Source organism: Mobula birostris, chromosome 30 (genome assembly GCF_030028105.1).
Source record: "Mobula birostris isolate sMobBir1 chromosome 30, sMobBir1.hap1, whole genome shotgun sequence".
NCBI classification, from domain to species: Eukaryota; Metazoa; Chordata; class Chondrichthyes; order Myliobatiformes; family Myliobatidae; genus Mobula; species Mobula birostris.
Genome location: NC_092399.1, coordinates 24292045 through 24316058, shown reverse-complemented (window position 1 = coordinate 24316058; position 24014 = coordinate 24292045). Strand labels below are relative to the sequence as shown.

Sequence of the window (24014 nt, the reverse complement as noted above, 5' to 3'; positions counted from 1 at the left end):
CAGTGGGAAGGCATAAATGGACAAGGGAGTCATGTAGGGAGCGATCCCTGCAGAAAGCAGAAAGTGGGAGGAGGGAAAGATGTGCTTGACGGTGGGATCCCATTGGAGAGGGGGGTAGTTACGGAGAATTATAGTATATGCTGGATGTGGAGGCTGGTGGGGTAGTAGGAACGGGAGGTGCAGGGTGAGGGAACTATGAGGTTGGTGGCAGTGGATTTGTCCCTTCCCACTGATCTCCCTCCTGGCACCCCCCTCACCATTCCTCATTCCCATTTCCCTCTCTCAATTTATCTCCTTACTTGCCCATCACTTCCCTCTGGTGCTCCTCCCCCTTCCCCTTCTTCCATGGCCTTCTGTCCTTTCCTATCAGATTCCCCCTTCTCCCATCCTGTATCTCTTCCACCAATCAACTCCCCAGCTATTTACTTCACCCTTCCCCTTCCCAGTTTCACCAATCACCTACCACGTTGTACTTCTTCCTCCCCTCCCCCTACCGTCTTACTCTGACTTCTCATCTCTCTTCTCCAGTCCTGCTGAAGGGTCTCAGCCTGAAACAGAATGTTTACTCTTCTCCATTGATGCTGCCTGGCCTGCTGAGCTCCTCCAGCATTTTGTGTGCGTCCTCTTCATGTCCATATTATACCATCTCAGAGTCTGAAATTATCTCCTCATTTCTCAAGATAATTTATTTTACCTCCCTTCAGCATGCCACTGATACATTAGATTTTAGTTCAAATGACGAGGAGAGTTCCCTTATAATGTTCTTATTTCAAAATGTTGCATTTTCCAACGGTATCAGTTGTATCAGGAATATTGGAAACATCTTGCTTTGAGAAGGCAGTGTTTTGTACTTGTTTCTGACATAAACTGGCAAAAAATGCAAGATCAAAGCTACTACAGCATATGCAAACCAGTACCCTTAGTCATCCATTAATTGAACATTCATGTTTTACAGTCAACATAATAATATTAGTTAACAACAGGACTTTACATTCTTTCTTCCTATCTCAAATGCAATTAACTGAACTGTCCTGACACACAGAACATGATGACAGTGTGTAATAATAAACTACAGAGTCTTACATACATTCACCCATACTCATTTTCAATTGGGACAGCATGGCTTGAAGGGCCTTTCCGTATCTCAATAAATGTATAAATAATACCACATTAAACATTTACATAAATATACCAGCTTAATTAATCTAGTTGATGTTTCTTGATCACTTTGACAACAAAGCTGTGGCTAGATGACAATTTCCTGGTATTTATTTATGACACTTGCAGATCTCCTAAAATAAGTTGCAACGCTCTCCCAGAGCTTACGAAGTGAACCAGTCATAGACTCTTTAGGTACAACACAAAAGAGATATGCTAAGATATCTGGCATTGCAACCTTTGTACCCTTCCTACTACTCCTCTTCCTCCTACACCATACGGCCATAAGATATAGGAGCAGAATTAGGCCATCTGCTCTGCCATTTCATCATGGCTGATCCATTTTTCCTGTCTCCCCCGCTCCCTGTATCCCTTCATGCCCTGACCAATCAAGAATCTATCAGCCTCTGCCTTAAATATACATAAGGATTTGGCCTCCACAGCCGCCTGTGGCAAAGAATTTCACAGATTCACCATTCCCAGGCTAAAGAAATTCTTCCTCATCTCCATTCTAAAGGGATGCCCCTCTATTCTGAGGCTGTGTCCTCTGGTCTTAGACTCGCCCACCATGGGAAACATCCTCTCCACATCCACTCTATCACAGCCTTTCCCCATTTGATAGGTTTCAATGAGGTCACCCCTTATTCTTCTGAATTCTAGTGAATACAGGCCCAGAGCCATCAGACACTCTTCATATGACAAGACATCCAATCCTGGAATTACTTTCATGAACCTCCTTTGAACCCTCTCCGGTTTCAGCACATTCTTTCTGATATAAGGGGCCCAAAACTGCTCACAATACTTCAAGTGAGGCCTCACCAGTGCTTTAAAACATCTCAACGTAACATCCTTGATTTTATATTCTAGTCCTTTCTATATTACTCCTACTCAAAGCCAGTTTAGACTCCCTATGTATTCTCTTAATAATGTATACTCAATGTCAGCAAGACCAAGGAGCTGATTATTGACTTCAAAAAGAGGAAACCAAAGGTTCGTGAGCCAGTCCTCGTCAGGGAATCAGAGGTGGAGACCATCAGCAACTTCAATTTCGTTGGTGTGATCACTTCAAAAGATCTGTCCTGGGTCCAGCACGTAAGTGCCATAACGAAGAACGCGCATTAGCCCCTCTAATTTCTGAGAAGTTTGCAAAGATTTAGCATGTTGTCTAAAACTTTGACAAACTCCTGTAGGTGTGTTGTGCGGAGTATATTCATTGGTGCATTACCGCCTGGTATGGAAACACCAATGTCCTCAAGTGGGTAAGCCTCCAAAAGGTAGTAGTTACAACCCAGCACATCACAGGTAAAGCCCTCCCCACCAATGAGCACATCTACATAGAGAGCTGTCACAGGATAGCAGCACGCATCGTCAAGGACCCCCAACATCCAAGCCATGCTCTCTTCTTGCTGCTGCCATCAGGACAGAGGTACGCGAGCCTCAGGACAGACACATCACCAGGTTCACGAACAGCTATTACCCGTGAACCATCAAGTTCTTGAACCAAAGGGGACAGCTTCACTCACTCCAACACTAAACTGTTCCCTCAACCTATGTTTCAACAACTCTTCATCTCATATTCTCGACTGTTGTTGCTCATTTATTTGTATTATTATTATTACTTATTTCTCTCTTTTGGTAATTGCACAGTTTTTTGTCTTTTGCACCTTGGTTGTTTGTCTGTGCTGTTGGGTGCGGTCTTTCATTGATTCTATTGCGTTTCTTGTATTTCTTGGACTTGCACTTGTTTCTTGCACTTTACTGTGAATGCCCATAAGAAATTGAATGCTAGGGTTGTACATGGTGACCCATTGTATATGTACTTTGATAATAAATTTACTTAGAACTTTTGGACTTTGAACTTAAAAGAGACTTTAAAGTGTCTTATTCGTAAAGCTTTCCTTGCTCCAATCGCTACTCTATACAGTTAGTGAATTACAAAGTCGAGGAAGCTAATGACTAAAACAAGACTGGATTGAGACAAGCATAATCCTACAATTTGCCAACACACTTGCCAAAGCAAACAAAGTGAGAAGAAAATATAAGCTAATAGAAAACGTTTTCACATTTACAAAGTTCGCTGATTGCTTTACTCACCAGTGGAAATAGCAGTGCCCTGCAAACTCCCCATTATGTAGGCCATTTTCGGGAAACTCCAGTTCCACTCCGAAACAGACTTCTGGTGCACCAGGCAACATACCCATATACTTTAACACACCTGTGCCAATTTTGCCAATTGGCAAGATAATCTTCACTCTGTGCCCAATCTTTAAATCTAAGATAGAGTGGGGTGCATATGCTTTCAAGGGTTGAACACTTCTGAGAGCAGTGTTAAATCTAGGAGAGAGAATAGAATCACATGTAATAACCAGAGGTCAAACCTATTCAAAAAAACAAAGGATATACTCTGTAGAGAGTCAGAATTCACAATGGTGTAGGCTATCAGACATTCTCATGATAGTCCATTCAGTAAACCCTTTACATCTCTTGTGATTTTCATCTCTTGTGAACTTCATCTGCTGAACGGATCCTGACCTGGATCTGGGCCGTACCCTCCAAATATCCAGACCTGCCTTTCGTTTTTTTTTCGTACTACCTTTCTTTCCCTTTTTCATACTACCTTTCTTTCCCTTTTCTATTTTCTATTTATGATTTATAAATTAAATTTTTAATATTTACTATTGATTTGTCATCCAGGGAGCGCGAAGCGCAGAATCAATTATCGCTGTGATGATTGTACACTCTAGTATCAATTGTTTGGCGACAATAAAGATACCTCCCCTTAACATACATACAGGTCTCCCTCACCTCGAGTCATTTATCATTTACCACCTCCCACTCACTTCACTCCAGACCAAACATAAATCCTCTCCCTCTCGTTCTCCTCTACTTTTCAGCTAGCGAATCTCTTTAATTCCTTCTGCCTTTCCCATTCTTAGAGGGTTAAAATCATAGGATTGCGTCTAATCATCATGATCGACCCAGTAAGTTAAGCTTTTGTCTGCCTGCGTCTTCTGAATTGGCTTTCTCATGACTCCATTTATAGCTGTTGGAAAAATATTAGCACTTGACTGGTTAAAATTCCTGCATCTACACATCTTGGGGAGTATCATTACAACACCCAATTCATACATTATAATAAGATCCACAACTCAACAGAGGGTTCACTGAACACAGATTAGAGAGGTTCCTGTTTGCCTTCACCTCCAGGAGGGCCACAACCTTGTCACTGGGTTTGTGGGCTTGCGTACCTCAATGATCTGCACAGTTATGTTGGCTGGAGTCTGGGCTCGATGAATTGGCTCTTGGTAAGGTCACCCATGCCAAACAGGTCAAAGGCCAGAGGCCAGTCTAATAGTAGTCCACCAGTCCTGCAGGTTCTGAGGTTCAACTCGGGGCTAACAATACTCAGTTGTAAAACAAAATTGTTACGGAAACAGCAATGAAGAATCCTTCTACATCTGAGTGTGATAGTATTCCTGAGTGTCCACCCGGGACTTGCATGACTGACAGTAGTGAAAACGAAGAGTAAGCTACTAACATGATGAAGAAAGCCCTAAACATCGCCAGAGATGGAGAACCTTCATTGCTGCCCTAAGTGACTGCAGCAGAACAGACAGTAAGTAAATAAGGAGCATCCTTTGCCCATCTCTAATTATAGAAACATAGAAACATAGAAAATAGGTGCAGGAGTAGGCCATTCGGCCCTTCGAGCTTGCACCGCCATTTATTATGATCATGGCTGATCATCCAACTCAGAACTCCACCCCAGCCTTCCCTCCATATCCCCTGACCCCCGTAGCCACAAGGGCCATATCTAACTCCCTCTTAAATATAGCCAATGAACTGGCCTCAACTGTTTCCTGTGGCAGAGAATTCCACAGATTCACCACTCTCTGTGTGAAGAAGTTTTTCCTAATCTCGGTCCTAAAAGGCTTCCCCTCTATCCTCAAACTGTGACCCCTCGTTCTGGACTTCCCCAACATCGGGAATAATCTTCCTGCATCTAGCCTGTCCAATCCCTTTAGGATCTTATACGTTTCAATCAGATCCCCCCTCAATCTTCTAAATTCCAACGAGTACAAGCCCAGTTCATCCAGTCTTTCTTCATATGAAAGTCCTGCCATCCCAGGAATCAATCTGGTGAACCTTCTCTGTACTCCCTCTATGGCAAGGATGTCTTTCCTCAGATTAGGGGACCAAAACTGCACACAATACTCCAGGTGTGGTCTCACTAAGGCCTTGTACAACTGCAGTAGTACCTCCCTGCTCCTGTACTCAAATCCTCTCGCTATAAATGCCAGCATACCATTCGCCTTTTTCACCGCCTGCTGTACCTGCATGCCCACTTTCAATGACTGGTGTATAATGACACCCAGGTTTCGTTGCACCTCCCCTTTTCCTAATCGGCCACCATTCAGATAATAATCTGTTTTCCTATTTTTGCCACCAAAGTGGATAACTTCACATTTATCCACATTAAATTGCATCTGCCATGAATTTGCCCACTCACCCAACCTATCCAAGTCACCCTGCATCCTCTTAGCATCCTCCTCACAGTTAACACTGCCACCCAGCTTCGTGTCATCCGCAAACTTGGAGATGCTGCATTTAATTCCCTCATCCAAGTCATTAATATATATTGTAAACAACTGGGGTCCCAGCACTGAGCCTTGCGGTACCCCACTAGTCACCGCCTGCCATTCTGAAAAGGTCCCGTTTATTCCCACTCTTTGCTTCCTGTCTGCTAACCAACTCTCCACCCACACCAATACCTTACCCCCAATACCGTGTGCTTTAAGTTTGCACACTAATCTCCTGTGTGGGACCTTGTCAAAAGCCTTCTGAAAATCCAAATATACCACATCCACTGGTTCTCCCCTATCCACTCTACTAGTTACATCCTCAAAAAATTCTATGAGATTCGTCAGACATGATTTTCCTTTCACAAATCCATGCTGACTTTGTCCGATCATTTCACCGCTTTCCAAATGTGCTGTTATCACATCCTTGATAACTGACTCCAGCAGTTTCCCCACCACCAACGTTAGGCTAACCGGTCTATAATTCCCCGGTTTCTCTCTCCCTCCTTTTTTAAAAAGTGGAGTTACATTAGCCACCCTCCAATCCTCAGGAACTAGTCCAGAATCTAACGAGTTTTGAAAAATTATCACTAATGCATCCACTATTTCTTGGGCTACTTCCTTAAGCACCCTGGGATGCAGACCATCTGGCCCTGGGGATTTATCTGCCTTCAATCCCTTCAATTTACCTAACACCACTTCCCTACTAACATGTATTTCGCTCAGTTCCTCCATCTCACTGGACCCTCTGTCCCCTACTATTTCTGGAAGATTATTTATGTCCTCCTTAGTGAAGACAGAACCAAAGTAATTATTCAATTGGTCTGCCATGTCCTTGCTCCCCATAATCAATTCACCTGTTTCTGTCTGCAGGGGACCTACATTTGTCTTTACCAGTCTTTTCCTTTTTACATATCTATAAAAGCTTTTACAGTCCATTTTTATGTTGCCTGCCAGTTTTCTCTCATAATCTTTTTTCCCCTTCCTAATTAAGCCCTTTGTCCTCCTCTGCTGAACTCTGAATTTCTCCCAGTCCTCAGGTGAGCCACTTTCTCTGGCTAATTTGTATGCTTCTTCTTTGGAATTGATACTATCCCTAATTTCTCTTGTCAGCCACGGGTGCACTACCTTCCTTGATTTATTCTTTTGCCAAACTGGGATGAACATTTGTTGCAGTTCATCCATGCAACCTTTAAATGCTTGCCATTGCATATCCACAGTCAATCCTTTAAGTGTCATTTGCCAGTCTATCTTAGCTAATTCACGTCTCATACCTTCAAAGTTACCCCTCTTTAAGTTCAGAACCTTTGTTTCTGAATTAACTATGTCACTCTCCATCTTAATGAAGAATTCCACCATATTATGGTCACTCTTACCCAAGGGGCCTCTCACGACAAGATTGCTAATTAACCCTTCCTCATTGCTCAAAACCCAGTCCAGAATAGCCTGCTCTCTAGTCGGTTCCTCGACATGTTGGTTCAAAAAACCATCCCGCATACATTCCAAGAAATCCTCTTCCTCAGCACCTTTACCGATTTGGTTCACCCAATCTACATGTAGATTGAAGTCACCCATTATAACTGCTGTTCCTTTATTGCACACATTTCTAATTTCCTGTTTAATACCATCTCTGACCTCACTACTACTGTTAGGTGGCCTGTACACAACTCCCACCAGCGTCTTCTGCCCCTTAGTGTTACGCAGCTCTACCCATATCGATTCCACATCTTCCCGGCTTATGTCCTTCCTTTCTATTGTGTTAATCTCTTCTTTGACCAGCAACGCCACCCCACCTCCCCTTCCTTCATGTCTATCCCTCCTGAATATTGAATATTCCTGAACGTTGAGCTCCCATCCCTGGTCACCCTGGAGCCATGTCTCTGTGATCCCAACTATATCATAATCATTAATAACAATCTGCACTTTCAATTCATCCACCTTATTACGAATGCTCCTTGCATTGGTACACAAAGCCTTCAGGCGCGCTTTTACAACTCTCTTAGCCCTTATACAATTATTCTGAAAAGTGGCCCTTTTTAATGCTTGCCCTGGATTTGTTGGCCTGCCACTTTTACTTTTCTCCATAGTACTTTTTGTTTCTACCCTCACTTTACACCCCTCTGCCTTTCTGCACTGGTTCCCATCCCCCTGTAGTGAACTAACCTCCTCACGCCTAGCCTCTTTAATTTGATTCCCACCCCCCAACCATTCTAGTTTAAAGTCACCTCAGTAGCCCCCGCTAATCTCCCTGCCAGGATATTGGTCCCCCTAGGATTCAAGTGCAACCCGTCCTTTTTGTACAGGTCACGCCTGCGCCAAAAGAGGTCCCAATGATCCAAAAACTTGAATCCCTGCCCCCTGCTCCAATCCCTCAGCCACGCATTTATCCTCCACCTCATCGCATTCCTACTCTCACTGTCGCGTGGCACAGGCAGTAATCCCGAGATTACTACCTTTGCGGTCCTTTTTCTCAACTCCCTTCCTAGCTCCCTATATTCTCCTTTCAGGACCTCATCCTTTTTCCTACCTATGTCATTGGTACCTATATGTACCACGACCTCTGGCTCCTCACCCTCCCACTTCAGGATATCTTGGACACGATCAGAAATATCCCGGACCCTGGCACCAGGGAGGCAAACTACCATCCGGGTCTCTGGACTGCGTCCACAGAATCGCCTATCTGACCCCCTTACTATCGAGTCCCCTATCACAACTGCCCTCCTCTTCCTTGCCCTACCCTTCTGAGCTACAGGGCCGGACTCTGTGCCGGAGGCACGGCCACTGTCGCTTTCCCCGGGTAAGCCGTCCCCCCCAACAGTACTCAAACAGGAGTACCTGTTGTTAAGGGGCACAGCCACCGGGGTACTCCCTATTACCTGACCTTTCCCCTTCCCCCTCCTAACCGTGACCCACTTGTCTGCCTCCCGTGGCCCCGGCGTGACCACCTGCCTGCAACTCCTCTCTATCACCTCCTCACTCTCCCTGACCAGACGAAGGTCATCGAGCTGCAGCTCCAGTTCCATAACGCGGTCCCTTAGGAGCTGCATCTCGATGCACTTGGCGCAGATGTAGACGTCCGGGAGGCTTGTAGACTCCAGGGCCTCCCACATCCGACACCGAGAACAGCAAACTGCCCTCACACTCATACTGCCCCTCTCCTCAAATAACAACAGAAAATGAATGCCAAACCTCCCACGCCTCGCCTGTTTCCGCCTAAGCCCGTTGAGCCGAAGCCCTTAAGTCTTCACTCTGCTCCTGGCTCACTCCGCAGCCCGCAAACTCCGCTGCCCTCTCTATGAGGCTCTGTTCCTTTTAAATCTGCCGCGCTGCACTGCCCGACGTCACACACCTGCGCAGTCCCGCCTCTCAGAATGCCGTTGGAAAAAAAATAACGAAAATTTCAAAAATACATTATGAAAAATTGTAATTTATGAAATACATAAATGAAAATTTCTTATCATACAGAGAGTCATTACTTTCCTATATTATTTTGATAGTTCTGGTTATATAAGGAGTTTCAGCATTTTCAGCCAGTGATGATGAAAGAACAACAATATACATTTCCCTAGTTTACAGCCAGAGTTGGTGCAAAATTCCTGAAGAGACTAAGATCCTTTGAAGTATGTAGGCCTCTCCTTCACATGTCCTAGCAGTCTGTTGTTGCCAATACTACCTTCTATGTAGTGGTGTGCCCGGGCCTTGGCATCAACATGGGTGATGCCAACAGGCTCAATAAACTGATTAGAATTGCTGGCCTTGTCATTGGAGTCATACTGGACATACTGGTGGAACAAAGGACTCTCCGGAAAAATCCTGGCAATTCTGGACAATGTTTCTCACCCTCTGGCATGCCACCTTGGGGGAACAGAGGAGCACTTTCAGGAGTAGACTAAGACATCTATGCTGCTCCAAAGAGCACTGTATGAGATCATTCTTATCCTTGGCCATTTGGCTCTACAATGAGTTAACCTATAGCTGGGGAAGTGATGACCCCCTCCTATTAGACCATTATTAACCTCGGTTTACCAAAGCTCTGTTTACCACACCCTGCTATCGCAGACACCCTGTGCAATACTGTGCAGTACTACCATCACTTCTTACCTGGACAGTATGAATGTGCTCCCATTACAGTATAATATTATGGTAATTTTTGCACTAGCATCTTATCAGTGTGAACTTGTTAATCTTGTAATCTTTGACTTGTAGATCTTGTACATCTTATTTTTAAGATAACTTTTTAAAATTCTTTCATACTTCTCTTCTAATATTTGTGTATCTGTGCTATTGTGACACTGTAATTTCCTTGGGATCAATAACAACTGCAGAAGGTCGCCATTATCCATTGACATTAATTTTATTCTATAGATGTTTGCGAAGTTCCTTTAGCTGAATTCCATGAAACTAGTTAATCTGCTTTCTGAATAAGTACACTATTTTTCTTGTCAATCCTGTCAAGAAACTAAATGAAAAGTGCACAGAAAACATTTCTTTCAACAGCAATGCATACCTCATTAAGTAAATATCATGCCCTACAACTGTAGTCACGTAATGCAGTGCTGATCAAAACCATATTATTAAAATTCTATTCTACTTTGTGCACATGCAGTGCTGTTACTGGGTCCATTATGAATATGTTTAGAAAACATATGTGGGCTATGGAGTCTAACCATCCTTCCCAAACTGCTGAATCAATCTGTGACTTGCTAATAGGCATTTGGCATCTGAATGTGAATGACGTTAACTCAGGGAAACTCAGGCTACGTCCACACTAGACCGGGTAAATCCGTAACCAAAGCTTTCTCTCTTTGTTTTGACCCTCCGTCCACACTGAAATGGCGTTTTCCTCCCCCGAAAACGGAGTTTTTCTTTCTTTTTCTTTTTCAATCTTTTGTATTAAGTTTCAAAATTAAACATAACAATAATAGTAATGATACATAGAGATCGGGATTACAATAATAACAGTTAACATGTACAAGCACAGATTCCAAGTAACAAATATAGTTTAGCCTCCCAATCTCAAGTAACTGTTCATGAAAAATAAATTTTATAAAGAGAAAAAAAGAAAACCCCCTAAAGAAAAACGAAACTAAAAAAAAAACAAACAAAGCTTGGGCTGTCATATTACATCGGCTAAAATTATTATTTGTCGTTAACTCTGCTCCTCTATACATGAACAAAAAAATTACTATGAAGGATTCAGAAAGGGTCAACTTACATCATATGAAAATATTGAATAAATGGCCTCCAAGTTTCTTCAAATTTAATAGAAGGATCCACAGTACCACTCCTAATTTTTTCCAAGTTTAGGCACGCTATCATTTGGGAAAACCATTGAAATGTAGTGGGGGGATTAGAATCTTTCCATTTAAATAAAATGGAGCTTCTGGCTATTAATGTAACAAATGCAATTAGACGACAAGCTGACAAGGATAAAGGACTAGAGTCCATCACTGGTAGTCCAAAAATTGCAGTAATAGGATGAGGTTGTAAATCAATACGTATAACTACTGAAATATTATCAAAAATATCTTTCCAATATTTTTCTAGAAGAGGACAAGACCAGAACAAGTCAAGGAAGCTACCTCAGAATTACATCTATCACAAACATGTTTTATGTGACAATAAAAACAAGCTGACTTATCCTTGGACATATGAGCCCTGTGAACCACCTTAAATTGTATCAAGGTGTGTCTGGCACACATTGAGGAAGTACTGACTAATTGAAGAATTTTTTTCCCATTTCTCTGTAGATAATGATATTTGAAGTTCTCTTTCCCACTCATACTTAATTTTATCAGATGTGCCTAGATGTATTTTCATAATCAGATCACAAATAATTGCTATTAAACTCTTCTGATAGGGGTTTAAACCTAAAATTTTTTTGTAACTTCAATTTGATGTGATATCAGAAAGGTAGATAAAGTAGTGTTCAAGAAGTTTCTAACCTGTAAATACCTGAAAAAGTGTGATCTAGGCAAATTATATTTATTAGACAACTGTTCAAAAGACATAAAACAATCATCCATGAAGGAATCACGAAAACATGTTATTCCCTTTGTTTTCCATAAAAGAAAAGCTTAATCAATTCTAGATGGTTGAAAGAAAAAATTAGATCATAGAACTTGACAGGATAAATTTGTTCAATCCAAAGAATTTACGAAATTGAAACCATATTCGTATTGTGTGCTTAATTATTGGATTTATCATTTGTTTATTCAATTTAGTAAGTGCAAAGGGAAGCGTAGTTCTTAGAATAGAAGTCAACGAAAAACCCTGTACAGACTCTCGCTCGAGGTTCATCCATCGTGGACATTAAGATTCATCCAATTCTTGTGTCCAAAATGTTAACGACCGAATGTTGATTGCCCAGTAGTAAAATCTAAGATTCGGCAAAGCCAAACCACCTTCCTCTTTTGATTTCTGTAAATATTTCTTACTTAACCTGGGATTTCTATTCTGCCACATATATGAAGAAATTTTAGAATCAATAATATCAAAAAAGGATTTAGGGATAAAAATTGATACTGCTTGAAATAGATACAAAAATTTAGGTAAAATAATCATCTTAATAGTATTAATTCGACCAATCAAAGATAAGGACAAAGGGGACCATTTGGTAAACAGTTGTTTAACATGATAAATTAAGGGTAAAAAATTAACTTTAAATAGATCCTTGTGCTTCTTAGTAATTTTAACACCCGAATAAGTAAAATAATCAGAACTAATCTAAATGGTGATTGTCCATAAATTGGAATTTGCATATTTAATAGGAAAAACACTATTTTTAACAAAAGCACGAAAAGTAACGATTTTTTATAAATCCTGTCTGATCTTTGGAGATAATTTGTGGTAGTACCTTCTCTATTCTAATTGCTAATATTTTGGAAAAAAATTTTAGAATCCACATTCAACAAAGATATAGCTCTATATAATGCACATTCAGTGGGATCTTTATCTTTTTTAGGAATTAATGCGATGGATGCTTCATAAAAGGATTGTGGTAATTTACCTACAGATAAGGCATCTTTAAAAATTATATATAACCAGGGAGAAAGTACATCTGAAAAAGATTTATAAAATTCAACTGTATACCCATCCGGGCCAGGTGCTTTACCAGAATTCATCGAAAAAATTGCTTTCCTTATTTCCTCTTCGGTAATGGGTGCACCTAATGTAAAACGTTCATCAGCTGGTAATTTCAGAATATTTAGTTTCCTTAAAAATTCATGCATTATGGTAGGATCATCAGGAAAATCTGATTGATACAAATTGGTATAAAATTCTTGAAAAGATTTATTAATTTCATCATGGTCAATCGTTAATTTACCATCCTGCCTACAAACTTTATTAATCTGATGTTTCGACAAAGCAGATTTCAATTGATAAGCCAATAATTTGCCCAATTTATCACCATGTATGTAAAATTGACTCTTAGTTTTAAGTAATTGATTTTCAATCGGAGCTGTTAATAACAAATTGTGTTGCATCTGAAGTTCAACTCTCTCTTTATAAAGGTCCAAATTAGAAGCAATGGAATATTTTTTATCAATTTCTTTAATCGAAACAGCCAATGTATGTATTTCACTATTAATACATTTTTTCACTCCAGCAGAGTATGAAATAATTTGCCTACGAATATATGCTTTAAAGGTATCCCATAATATTCCACTGGAAATTTCTTCCATTGAGTTAGGTGAAAAGAAAAATGCAATCTGTTCTTTAATAAAATTATCAAAATTTAAATCTTGAAGCAAAATGGAATTGAACCGCCATTGTCTAGTACTAAAAGTTGCATCCCTAAATTTAATTGATAATTTCAAAGGTGCATGGTCAGAAATGGTGATTGTATCATACACACAGGTAGTGACAAATGAAACTAATCGAAAATCAACGAATAAGTAATCGATTCTGGAGTAATTATGATATACATGAGAAAAGAAAGAGAACTCTTTATCATTAGGATATAAAAACCTCCAAACATCTAAAATTCCTGAGTCAACTAAAAAGGAATTAATAAAAATAGCAGATTTGTTTGGAAGTGCCTGATTGGGCACAGACCTATCCATCATAGGAATCAAACAACAATTAAAACACCTCCCATTATTAACATATATTCATTTAAATTAGAAAGAGATACAAATAAATGTTTAAAGAATTCAGGATAATATTTGGTGCATAAACATTAACCAAAACTACTTTTTGGTTATAAAGTAAACCAGTAATTATTAGAAATCTACTATATTGGTCTGAGATTATATCATAACGAATAAATGAGATCAAAGAGTCTATAAAAATAGAAACACCTTTCACTTTGCTCGATGAGTTTGAATGAAACTGTTATTTCTTCCAAAACCAAAAAAAACGCTGATTATCCTCCTTCCTCACATGAGTCTCCTGCGCAAAAATAATCTGAGCATTCAATCTCTGAAAAACTTTAAAAATCTTCTTCCGTTTAATTGGATTATTCAAACCATTTGTGTTTCATGAAACAAAGTTAATATTATTATCCATTTTCCTTAAATAAACCATATGGTAAGTAAAGGGTTAACCAAATTGCACAGGAAACTCACAAATTTGGAAGAGGAACAGAAGTTTAAAGAGGAACTGGAAGTTATGACAATACTAACATTTTTGTAGTTTCAAATCAGCCCAAGTGAGAAAAACTAAAGTAAAACTAATCCCCTCCCCCTCCCAGAAAGCCCTGAACCCTGGCCAATAGGCAGCCAGTAAACTAACTAAGAACCATCCAATCCCCATCTCTCTGACGGCAAATCACTGATTATAAAAGATAAAATAAAAACCACCCATAGTCTAAACATTACAAATGGAATGCCAAAAACAGTTAGGTGAAAAAAAAATCGATCCTTTACAGACCATTTTAAAAGACCTGGTCTTAAGAAATAAAACAGAGTACAATCTTAATAATATTTCAAGAAAAATCAAATGTTCACCAAGTCAAAGTCTTAATGATTTTCTAAAACAGACATTTAAAAATAAAAGAAAATTAAAATAATCAGGGAAAAGAAAAGGGATATTAATATAGAGCAGACATGAGCAAAAACAAAGTACCAGAAGACTCAGCCCAAGGCCAAGGCTCTACGAACATAAAATGTCCAAATCTATATGCTGATTATTAACTAATAAACCAGGTGTATACAAACTCAAAAGAACAGAAAATTCATTAAACATCCAAGTTCAAGGAATGTTCTTCAAAAAATTATTGTGCGCCGTCCACGGTTTTAAACCATTTAAATGAATCATCGGGTAAAACAACTCTTAAGCGAGTGGAGTATAACAACGCCGGGCGAAAGTTCCTTTGATATAATTCCAACATCACCAATCTAAAACGCAATCTTTCTTGGAATACCTCAGGGCAATAATCTTCAACCAAACGAAACTTAAGATTTTGATGAACAATAATTCCTTTCCGACGAGCAATTCAAGTTAAGTACTCCTTAGTACTCATGTGGTGAAACCGGAGAATTACAGGATGCGAATGCAATTCTTTCGAGGGTTTTTGTTTTAATAATCGTTGGGTGCGATCAAGTACTGGAAAGGAAGAGCGGGCCTCTGATCCAAAGACTTCAATTAAAAATTGAGAGAAAAATTTAGTAAGGTCCCCACTCTCAACGTCTTCACTGAGTCCTATTATTCGCACATTCTGTCTGCGATTACGACTTTCCAAATCAATAATCTTGACTTTATACTGCTCTAATGTACGAGTAGTCAAATTTAATTTCTTTTCCAAAGAGTTCATTCTGGAATCTCTCTGTTTCCCTGCTTCACTAAGCTCTGAAATTTGTTGTTGCTCTTTTTCGCTCTCTTTTCCAAGTGCTATCAATTTACTTTGATTCTCTTTCAACATTGCTTCCAATGTAACGAATTTCTTGTCGAGTTTTTCATCCAAAAAATTCGAGAGAGCTTGCAAAGTAAGTTGAGGCTGTTTAGGTTGTTTGACCTTCCTTCTTCCCATTTCCATTTTCAGTTTCTTTTCCTTCGGCTAATGTTTTCTTAGTCTAGACATTTACGTCGATTAAAGTTCAAAATTCAAATATATAAGGGTATTAAAGACACTTTAATATATATAATAGAAGGATGATAGAAAAATTGAAAAAGGTCCAGAGCCCAGCCAAAAATGACCTACTCCATCTGGCACCGCCAAGAGAGTCAGAGCTTTTCTAAAACTTTCTCCAGAGTGTGTAAATCTGAAAACGCTGGTTGGGCATTGCAGTGTGTACAGAGTAACCGGAGCTTTTTAAAAACACTGTCATGACGTGCCGGAACATATGGTTGCGGCAGCACGACATTTCATTGTTTTTTTGAACGCATATAGCATTCTTTATAGCGGTCGAGGATGTTGTTGTATTTGGTTTGGCACGACCCCCAGTCTACGTTCTCCACTGCTTTGCTGAGTTTGTAGTCATTTGTAACTCGCAGAAGCAGCTCGCCTTCATCGTCTGTCCAAACCAGGAAGTCCGGTCTGCTTTTTCCAGTGGAGGTTTTCTTTGTATTCCTCGAAGACATTGTTGAAAACTTTCTTTCGCTGTTGTTGTAGGTACTCCAGTTTTTGACCAATGGAAACAGCACAATGCCGCCACTGAAACGGAAATAGTATACCGTTTCCTCTTCAATTGTTTTCTGTAAATGTGTCCTGTGCATGCCCAGTAGGAGGAGATTCGCCCAAATACCCGTTTTAATGTGGACGGAGGTATTTTCAAAAACGCCTGGTGTGTAGGCCTATTGTTTTTATCCAGAACCGGCATTTTCAAAATCATCCGGTTTCGTGTGGACGTAGCATCAGGAGAGAAAGAGATTGGTTTTTGCTTCTTAGTTCTGACATACATCAAAATTATCACACCACAGAAGGGATCTGATCATACCAGATTTATCACCTCTGCCTCAGTAAACACAATACTGAGCTAATAATAATTGCAAGTGATTCTGCGGATGCTGGAAATCCAGAGCAACACATACAAAAGAGTTCCCACTGTTGCTGCCGCATGGATTTCCTCCGGGTGCTCCAGTTTCCTCCCATGGTCCAAGAGACATACCAGTTGGTAGGTTAATTGTTCATTGTAAACTGTCCCATGATCTGGTAAAGATTAAATGGGGGATCGCTGGGCAGTGTGACTCGTAGGACCGGAAGGGCCTATTCCACGCTGTATCTCAATATATAAATAACAAAAATGCTGGAGGAACTCAGCAGATCAGGCAGCATCTATGGAAAGGAATAAACAGTCGACATTTCGGGCCAGCCTCCAGGAGGGCCACAGCTTGTCATGAGGTTCGGAGGCTTGTGTTCCTCAATGACCCAGAGAGCTATGTTGGATGGAGTCAGGGCTTTATGAATTGGCTCTTAGTAGGGTCACCCATGTCAAACAGGTCAAAAAAGTAGAGGACAGACGGTCCACCAGTTCTGCAGATTCGGTGGTTCAGCTTAGGGCTAACTACCCTGACTGGTAAAACAAAACTGTTACGAAAACAGCAATGAAGAATCCTTCTACATCTGAGTGCAACGGTATTCCTGAATCTCCACCTGGGACTTGCATGACTGACAGAAGTGGAAGCTACTGACCTGATGAAGGAAGCCCAGAACATCTCCAGAGATGGAGGACCTTCATTGCTGTCCCGAAGGCCAGAGGTATAATGGGCAGTAAGTAAGTAAGTAAGTAAGTTTCAGGTTGATATTCCTGGGTGTCAATATCTCTGAGGATCTAACCTGGTCCCAGCATATCGATGCAGCTACAAAGAGGGCAGGGCAGTGAGTGGCTATATTTATTCAGGAATTTGAGGAGATTTGGTTTGTCACTGAAAACACTTGAAAACTTCTACAGATGCACTATGAAGAGCATTCTGACTGGCTGAATCACCATCTGGTATGCAGTGGGAGAAACCACCATACAGCATGGAAGTAAGCTTCAGAGAGTTGTAGAGTTAGTTATTTCCATCTTGGGTACAAGCCTCCATTGTATCCAAGACATCCTCAAGGAGTGGTGCCTCCATCATCGAGTGCCCCCCACCACCCAGGACTTGCCCTCTTCTCATTGTCACCATCAGGAAGGAGGTACGGAAGCCTGAAGGCACATACTCAGCAATTCAGGAACAGCTTCTTCCTCTCTGCCATCCAATTTCAATATAGACATTGAACCCATGAACACTACCTCTCTATTTTTTTTAAATTTCTGTTTATGCACCACTTTCCTTAATTTAACTAATTATTATTACTGTAATTCTGTAATTACTGTAATTCAGCTTATTTCTGTATTTATCATGTATTCCCACAGAGTTAACAAAGTTCACAACACATGCCGGTGATATTAAACCTGATTCTGTTTCTGAAATCTTTCAAGAGGGAGGGTCTTGGCCTGAAATAGCGACTGTTTATTCCTCTGCATTGGTGCTGCCTGACCTACGGAGTTGCTGCAGAATTTTTAATGCATTACGTTGAGTTAATAATACTTCTGGATTTAATTTATGCAGATCTAGTACTAAGCTCAAGTCAACTACTGTACCTATTTCTTATTGCTGGACTTGCTATCTGCTCTTCAAGTAGAGTCCTAACAGAGTGACAATAATTGCACAAGTGAAGCATGCAAAGATCAATTTCCTGACTTTATTCAGTAAGTGAGCGTTACTCTGAGATGTATGTTGTTCTACTCTGCGAAGCATTTCACAGTTTTAATGCTCTTATTGGATTTTTGAAGAGAAAGGGAGTCAAGAAATATTAGAAACGGGACATTGGACAAAGATGAAGACGAACCATTATCTAACTGAATGGCGGAGCAGGTACAAGTGGCTATGCCACCTAAATTCACTGCTTCCTTAACAAAAATCTTTGTGCATTATCCTGTCATTTAATGGCAGAAATATTTTAATTGGATTTCCAAAGAAAGAAAGGTTTGCTTTTGAAACTCAAGAGATTCTGTAGATGCTGGAACTCCAGAGCAACATTGACAAAATGCTGGAGGAACTCAGCAGGTCAGGCAGCATCTACAGAAATGGATATAGAGTTAGTGTTTCGGCCTGAGTCCCTTCATCAGGGCTGGAAAAGAAGTGGGAAGATGCCAGAATAAAATGGTAGTGGGAGGGGAAGGAGGACAGGGTAGAAGGTGATAGGTGTTGCCAGGTGGGTGGGGGAGGGGATGAAGTAAGAAGCTGGGAGCTGATAGGTGGAAAAAGCCTGGGTGAGCTCATGTTCGAAGAGTCGAAGGGCAGCAGGGATCACAGAGAGCGGGGCTCACTGAACTCTCATCGAAGAGAAGATTTAAGCTTCTTCAGGGTGGGCATACTCACGACAGTGACAATAGGCAGACTCAATGAACATTCATCCAGCATTTCCTGTGTTTCCATTCCTTTGACAAACTTACCTGTACAGCAGAGATCCATGTCTGTAGGAGTGGTAGCTTGTCACAGAAGTGAGACAGGTGGACTCACATGGAAGGCTGCAAAGGGGCATCTCAGTGATATAGTGCTTGTCAGGGAGTCCGCCTGTAAATGGTATCAGCTCTGTTTGGCTACTTTTATTAGATTGTGGTAGGAAATCTGTCAATACAAATACAAGGAAAGCAGGATTTTACAAAAGCAAACTCTAAAAATACTCAATGAAAAAACAAAAGACTTTAATAAATATTCCACAATAACATAAAAATCTTAGGGCACATGTGTTCTATTTTCCACAAGATTTCCAGCATAAAGTCCTGTTCCACTTTTGCAATGTTATCTGTTTATATAAACTTGTCATAAAAATTGACAGCAAAACACACAAAATGCTGGAGGAGCTCAGGCAGCATCTATGGAAAAAAGTACAGCCGACATTTCAGGACAAAACCCTTCGGCAGGACTAGAGTAAAAAAAAGATGAGGAGTAGAGTTAAAAGGTGGGGGGAATGGGAGAGAGAAACACAAGGTGATAAGTGAAACTAGAAGGGGGAGGAATGAAGTAAAGAGCTGGGAAGTTGTTTGGTGAAAGAGATACAGGGCTGGAGAAAGGTGAGTATGATAGTGGAGGACAGAAGGCCATGGAAGAAAGGAAAGGAGGGAGGAGCACCAGAGGGAGGCAATGGGCAGGCAAAGAGATAAAGTGAGAGAGAGAAAAGCAGATGGAGAATGGTGAAGCAGCATTACTGTAAATTTGAGAAATCAATGTTCATGCCATCAGGTTGGAGGCTACCCAGATGGAATATAAGGTGTTGTTCCTCCACCCTGAGTGGGGCCTCATCGCGACAGTAGAGGAATGGAAATGGGAAATGGAATTAAACTGGGAGATCGCACTTCTTCTGGCAGACAGAACATAGGTGCTCAGTGAAGCAGTCTCCCAATCTACATCGGGTCTCGTTGACAAACTGGATCCAAAATTGGCTTGGCAATAGGAGACAAAGGGTGATGGTAGGGGGTTGCTTTTGTGATTGGACACCTGCCACTGATGATGTCCCACAAGGATCAGTACTGGGACCCTTGCTGTCTGTAATATACGCCAATGGTTCAGATGTGGATGTGGACGGCACGATCAGTAGGATCACAGAACATGTGAAGATGAGCAGAGTTAGAGGTTGTGTGTAAGTAAGGCAGAGTTAGGCTGCAGGGAGATATGGAAGTGTGTGTGAAATGGGTTGCAAGATAGCAGATGGAGTTTAAACCAGAGAAATGAGAAGTGCCAAGATGAGGCCACCCTCAGGGTGAAGGAGCAACACCTTTATATTCCATCTGAGCAGCCTCCAACCTGATGACATGAATGTTGATTTCTCATTCTGATATACAATTTTTTTTTCCCTTCTCCACCCCTCTTCCTCAATTTCTAGTCTGGCCTTTTACATCTTCTCACCTGCTTATCGCTTCCCCCTGTATACCCTCCTCCATTCGTCTCTCCTATGGTCCACTCTCCTCCCCTATCAGATTCCTTCTTCTCCAGCCCTTGTCCTTCCCCACCCATCTGGCTTCATCTATCACATTCTATCTATCCTCCTTCCCCTCCCTTGCACCTTTTTATTCTGGCTTCTTCCCCCTTCCTTTCCAGTCCTGAAGAAGGGTCTCAGCCCAAAATGCCAACTGTTTGTTCATTTCCACAGACGCTCCCCAGCCTGCTGTGTCCCGCCAGCATTTTGTGTGTATTGATTTGAGAAGTGATGTGTTTTGGGAGTTCCAACAGCAGTCCAGGTAGGGTTGAGCTATTTTACCCGGTCAATGAACTTCTAGTTCTGCTGGTTAACACTTGCTTCAACTATTCATGATCAATGCTGTGTTTATATGCATTATTAATCTTAGCCACTCTGTTCATGGACGTCATGTGCACAGAGGATGCGGAGTGAAATTCCAGAAGTGAGTTATCGGTACCTGAAGAAGTTCGACAAAACGTGTGAGTCTCAAAAGAATTTCTGAGGCACTGTTTCTAATAACGGAAAGTTCAAGGAGCATAGAACGAAGTTAGTTGGAAACAACATAAGGGGAGAAAAAGTATTTAGTAAGTTGGCCTGATCTGGAATGTACTGCCTGAAAGTGTATCAGGAGAAGATATAATTATAACTTTCAAAAAGGAAGGAGATAAATAGTTGAACAGGAAAGAAATGATGATTTTGATGGAAGAGTTCTTCACTGAAAACTCATGCTGCACATGGTCTCCTGCTGGGCCAGGTGCAGATGGTACAGTGGGCCACTCAGATTGAAGGTGTCATAACTGCTGTAGGAATACCAGACACTGGCTTGATTGGTGCTGCATGGTCACAAACTAACAAACATTGGGACACTGGATTACCGCTCAGCTCCAGTACACAGCATGTATAATAACATACAGATCCCTCAAAGCAACATGTCCTCTCAGAGGTATTCTTTATTTTTTTTCCTCTAGGAAGTGGTTATCTCCGGAAGGGTCAGAATTTATTAGCCACCTCGGATTATTCTAAAGAAGATGGTGGTGAAATGTTTTCCTAAACTTCTGTTTTCCACATGGTGAAATTTTACCCAAACTGTTGATGAGGAGAGAGTTGTTTTGGTGGCTGCTTCACACTGTTGTCATGGTTCTTCCATGGTGAGTGTTTAGGTCGAGGACTGGCTGCCAAACGAGCAGACCAATTTATCCTGGACGGTTTCAAGCATCTTGCATTCTTGGACCTACAGCCTTTCTGCACAATCGAATAGCCTGTGACCTCTGTAAAGTCAAGTAGTCACTTTGCCTGCTGTCCTCTGGTAAGGAAGGCACGGAGATGCTGCTTTTTGAAAAGAGAGTGTTTGTGACCATCTTCATAGCAGACTGTGAGGTGTTGAATCTATCTCCAGGCTCCAACTTGGAAGGAACCTGCTTAGTTCATGTCACAGTAATCTTTATAGTCAGTCTTTGCCAAGCCTCTGTGAGAGAGGATCACAGTCCAGAGTATGGCACTGGACACCAGGAGTCTGAATCCTGTGCAACCTACTCTCAATTTCTTCATGCGTGCTTTACGGAGGAAATATGGCAATGACGCATTGCAAGAGAATATACTGAATTGATAGGACAACCATTGTAGGGAATGGTATGTCCAGTCATATTTACTGTATTTATTACTTACCATTAATTATTGTTTATTATTTATTATTACTGAAAAATATATTTTGATAAAACATATCTTAATAGCCTCTGGCAAAACTAACCTTGCACTGAAGATAAAGGTGTGAATGAACTATATGGAAGATTTTAGTGAGGAGGCCATGACTGAACTGTAAATTGTTCATATTATTTTCTCAATACGACTCATGTAGAAGGATTGTCCACTGAGCGCACTTGGTGCACGTGTTCCAGTAATGTTCCCAGTCACGTTGTGTTTTGAGGAAATGGCTTGGATCTGGGAACAACAATTCATGGCAAATTAAAAGACTTCAGAAAGAACCAAGCCAGTCTTTAGGTATATTTAAGGCAGAGGTTGATAGATTCTTGGTTAGTCAGGGCATGAAGGGATACAGGGAGAAGGCAGGAGATTGGGACTGAGATGGAAATGGATCAGCTATGATGAAATGGTGGAGCAGACTCAATGGGCCAAATGGCCTACTTCTGCTCCTGCATCTTATGGTCTTATGGCCCTCACATATCAGTGTGGCCCAGCGCAGTGCAAGATAAGTGAAAACCTGCTCTGATAGAATGTCTTTGATGCAGATTACACAATCTCAATGGCTTCCTTTGACATACATAGGCATTGAAAAAAAGTTATAAAGCTAATAGTTAAAGTATTTTAAAATTACAATTAAAATGCTAAAAAGCCAAAGCATTAAGTATCCTAAATGCACTTAAACCTACCGACAAATAAAATGATAAGATCTGATTAGCAATGTATGGATGCCATCTCCTCCTGGTGATTTCAAGTGAATTATTATCCTTGCACTAAGGTCACTGGGCAGGTTTGCCAGCCTTGGTACGAAGAGGTCAGTAAAGAGTTACACTACCCTGATGCGCTCCATAAAGACTCCACAGGTTCTGTACAAGGGCAGATGGCACACACAAGCTGGCATGACAGACGATGATGCTGCTGACTTCAGCCCAGCTCTTGCACCGGGCTTCAGGATCTCTTTGCAGGGGTAAATCAGACCGAAATGCTGGTGGCTGGGCTGAAATCTAGCCCTGCACACCGGCTATTTGGGAAGCAATGGAGGATGTTTGTAGTTGTTGGCTAACACAATGAGCACCGGCTTCCTTTAACGTTCATAGGCATTAAAAAAACTTTGAAGCTAATATAACCATATAACCATATAACAATTACAGCATGGAAACAGGCCATCTCGGCCCTTCTAGTCCATGCCAAGCTCTTACTCTCACCTAGTCCCACCAACCTGCACTCAGCCCATAACCCTCCATTCCTTTCCTGTCCATATATCTATCCAAATTTACTTTAAACGACAACATCAAACCTGCCTCAACCACTTCTGCTGGAAGCTCATTCCACACAGCCACTCTCTGAGTAAAGAAGTTCCCTCTCATGTTACCCCTAAACTTTTGCCCTTTAACTATCAACTCATGTCGTCTTGTTTGAAACTCCCCCATTCTCAATGGAAAACCCTATCCACATCAACTCTATCAATCCCCCTCATAATTTTAAACACCTCTATCAATAGTTAAAGTATTTTAAAATTACAATTAAAGTCCTAAAAATTCAAAGCATTAAAAATCCTAAATGCATTTAAACCTACCGACAAATAAAATAATAAGACCTGTTTAGCACTGTATGGACACTGTTTCTTCCTGATGATGGGGTGTTACATGACGCACAGCCTTAACAGTGTGAAGGATGCAGCATTACCATCAGTCACACAGTCAATG

General features: G+C 41.0%; 1 protein-coding gene across 3 annotated transcripts in view; it reads right to left on the bottom strand.

Annotated features, from left to right (window-relative positions):
- The window catches only part of LOC140190482 (uncharacterized), a 66965-nt gene that overhangs the window by 9404 nt on the left and 33547 nt on the right, over positions 1 to 24014 (bottom strand). For all 3 annotated transcript variants that reach the window (XM_072247101.1, XM_072247099.1, XM_072247100.1), the window contains 2 exons: positions 19106 to 19280; positions 3253 to 3492 (listed from right to left, as the gene is read on the bottom strand). In XM_072247101.1, coding sequence (XP_072103202.1) covers positions 3253 to 3492; positions 19106 to 19280 — 415 coding nt within the window. The remainder of the gene's footprint in view (positions 1 to 3252; positions 3493 to 19105; positions 19281 to 24014) is intronic.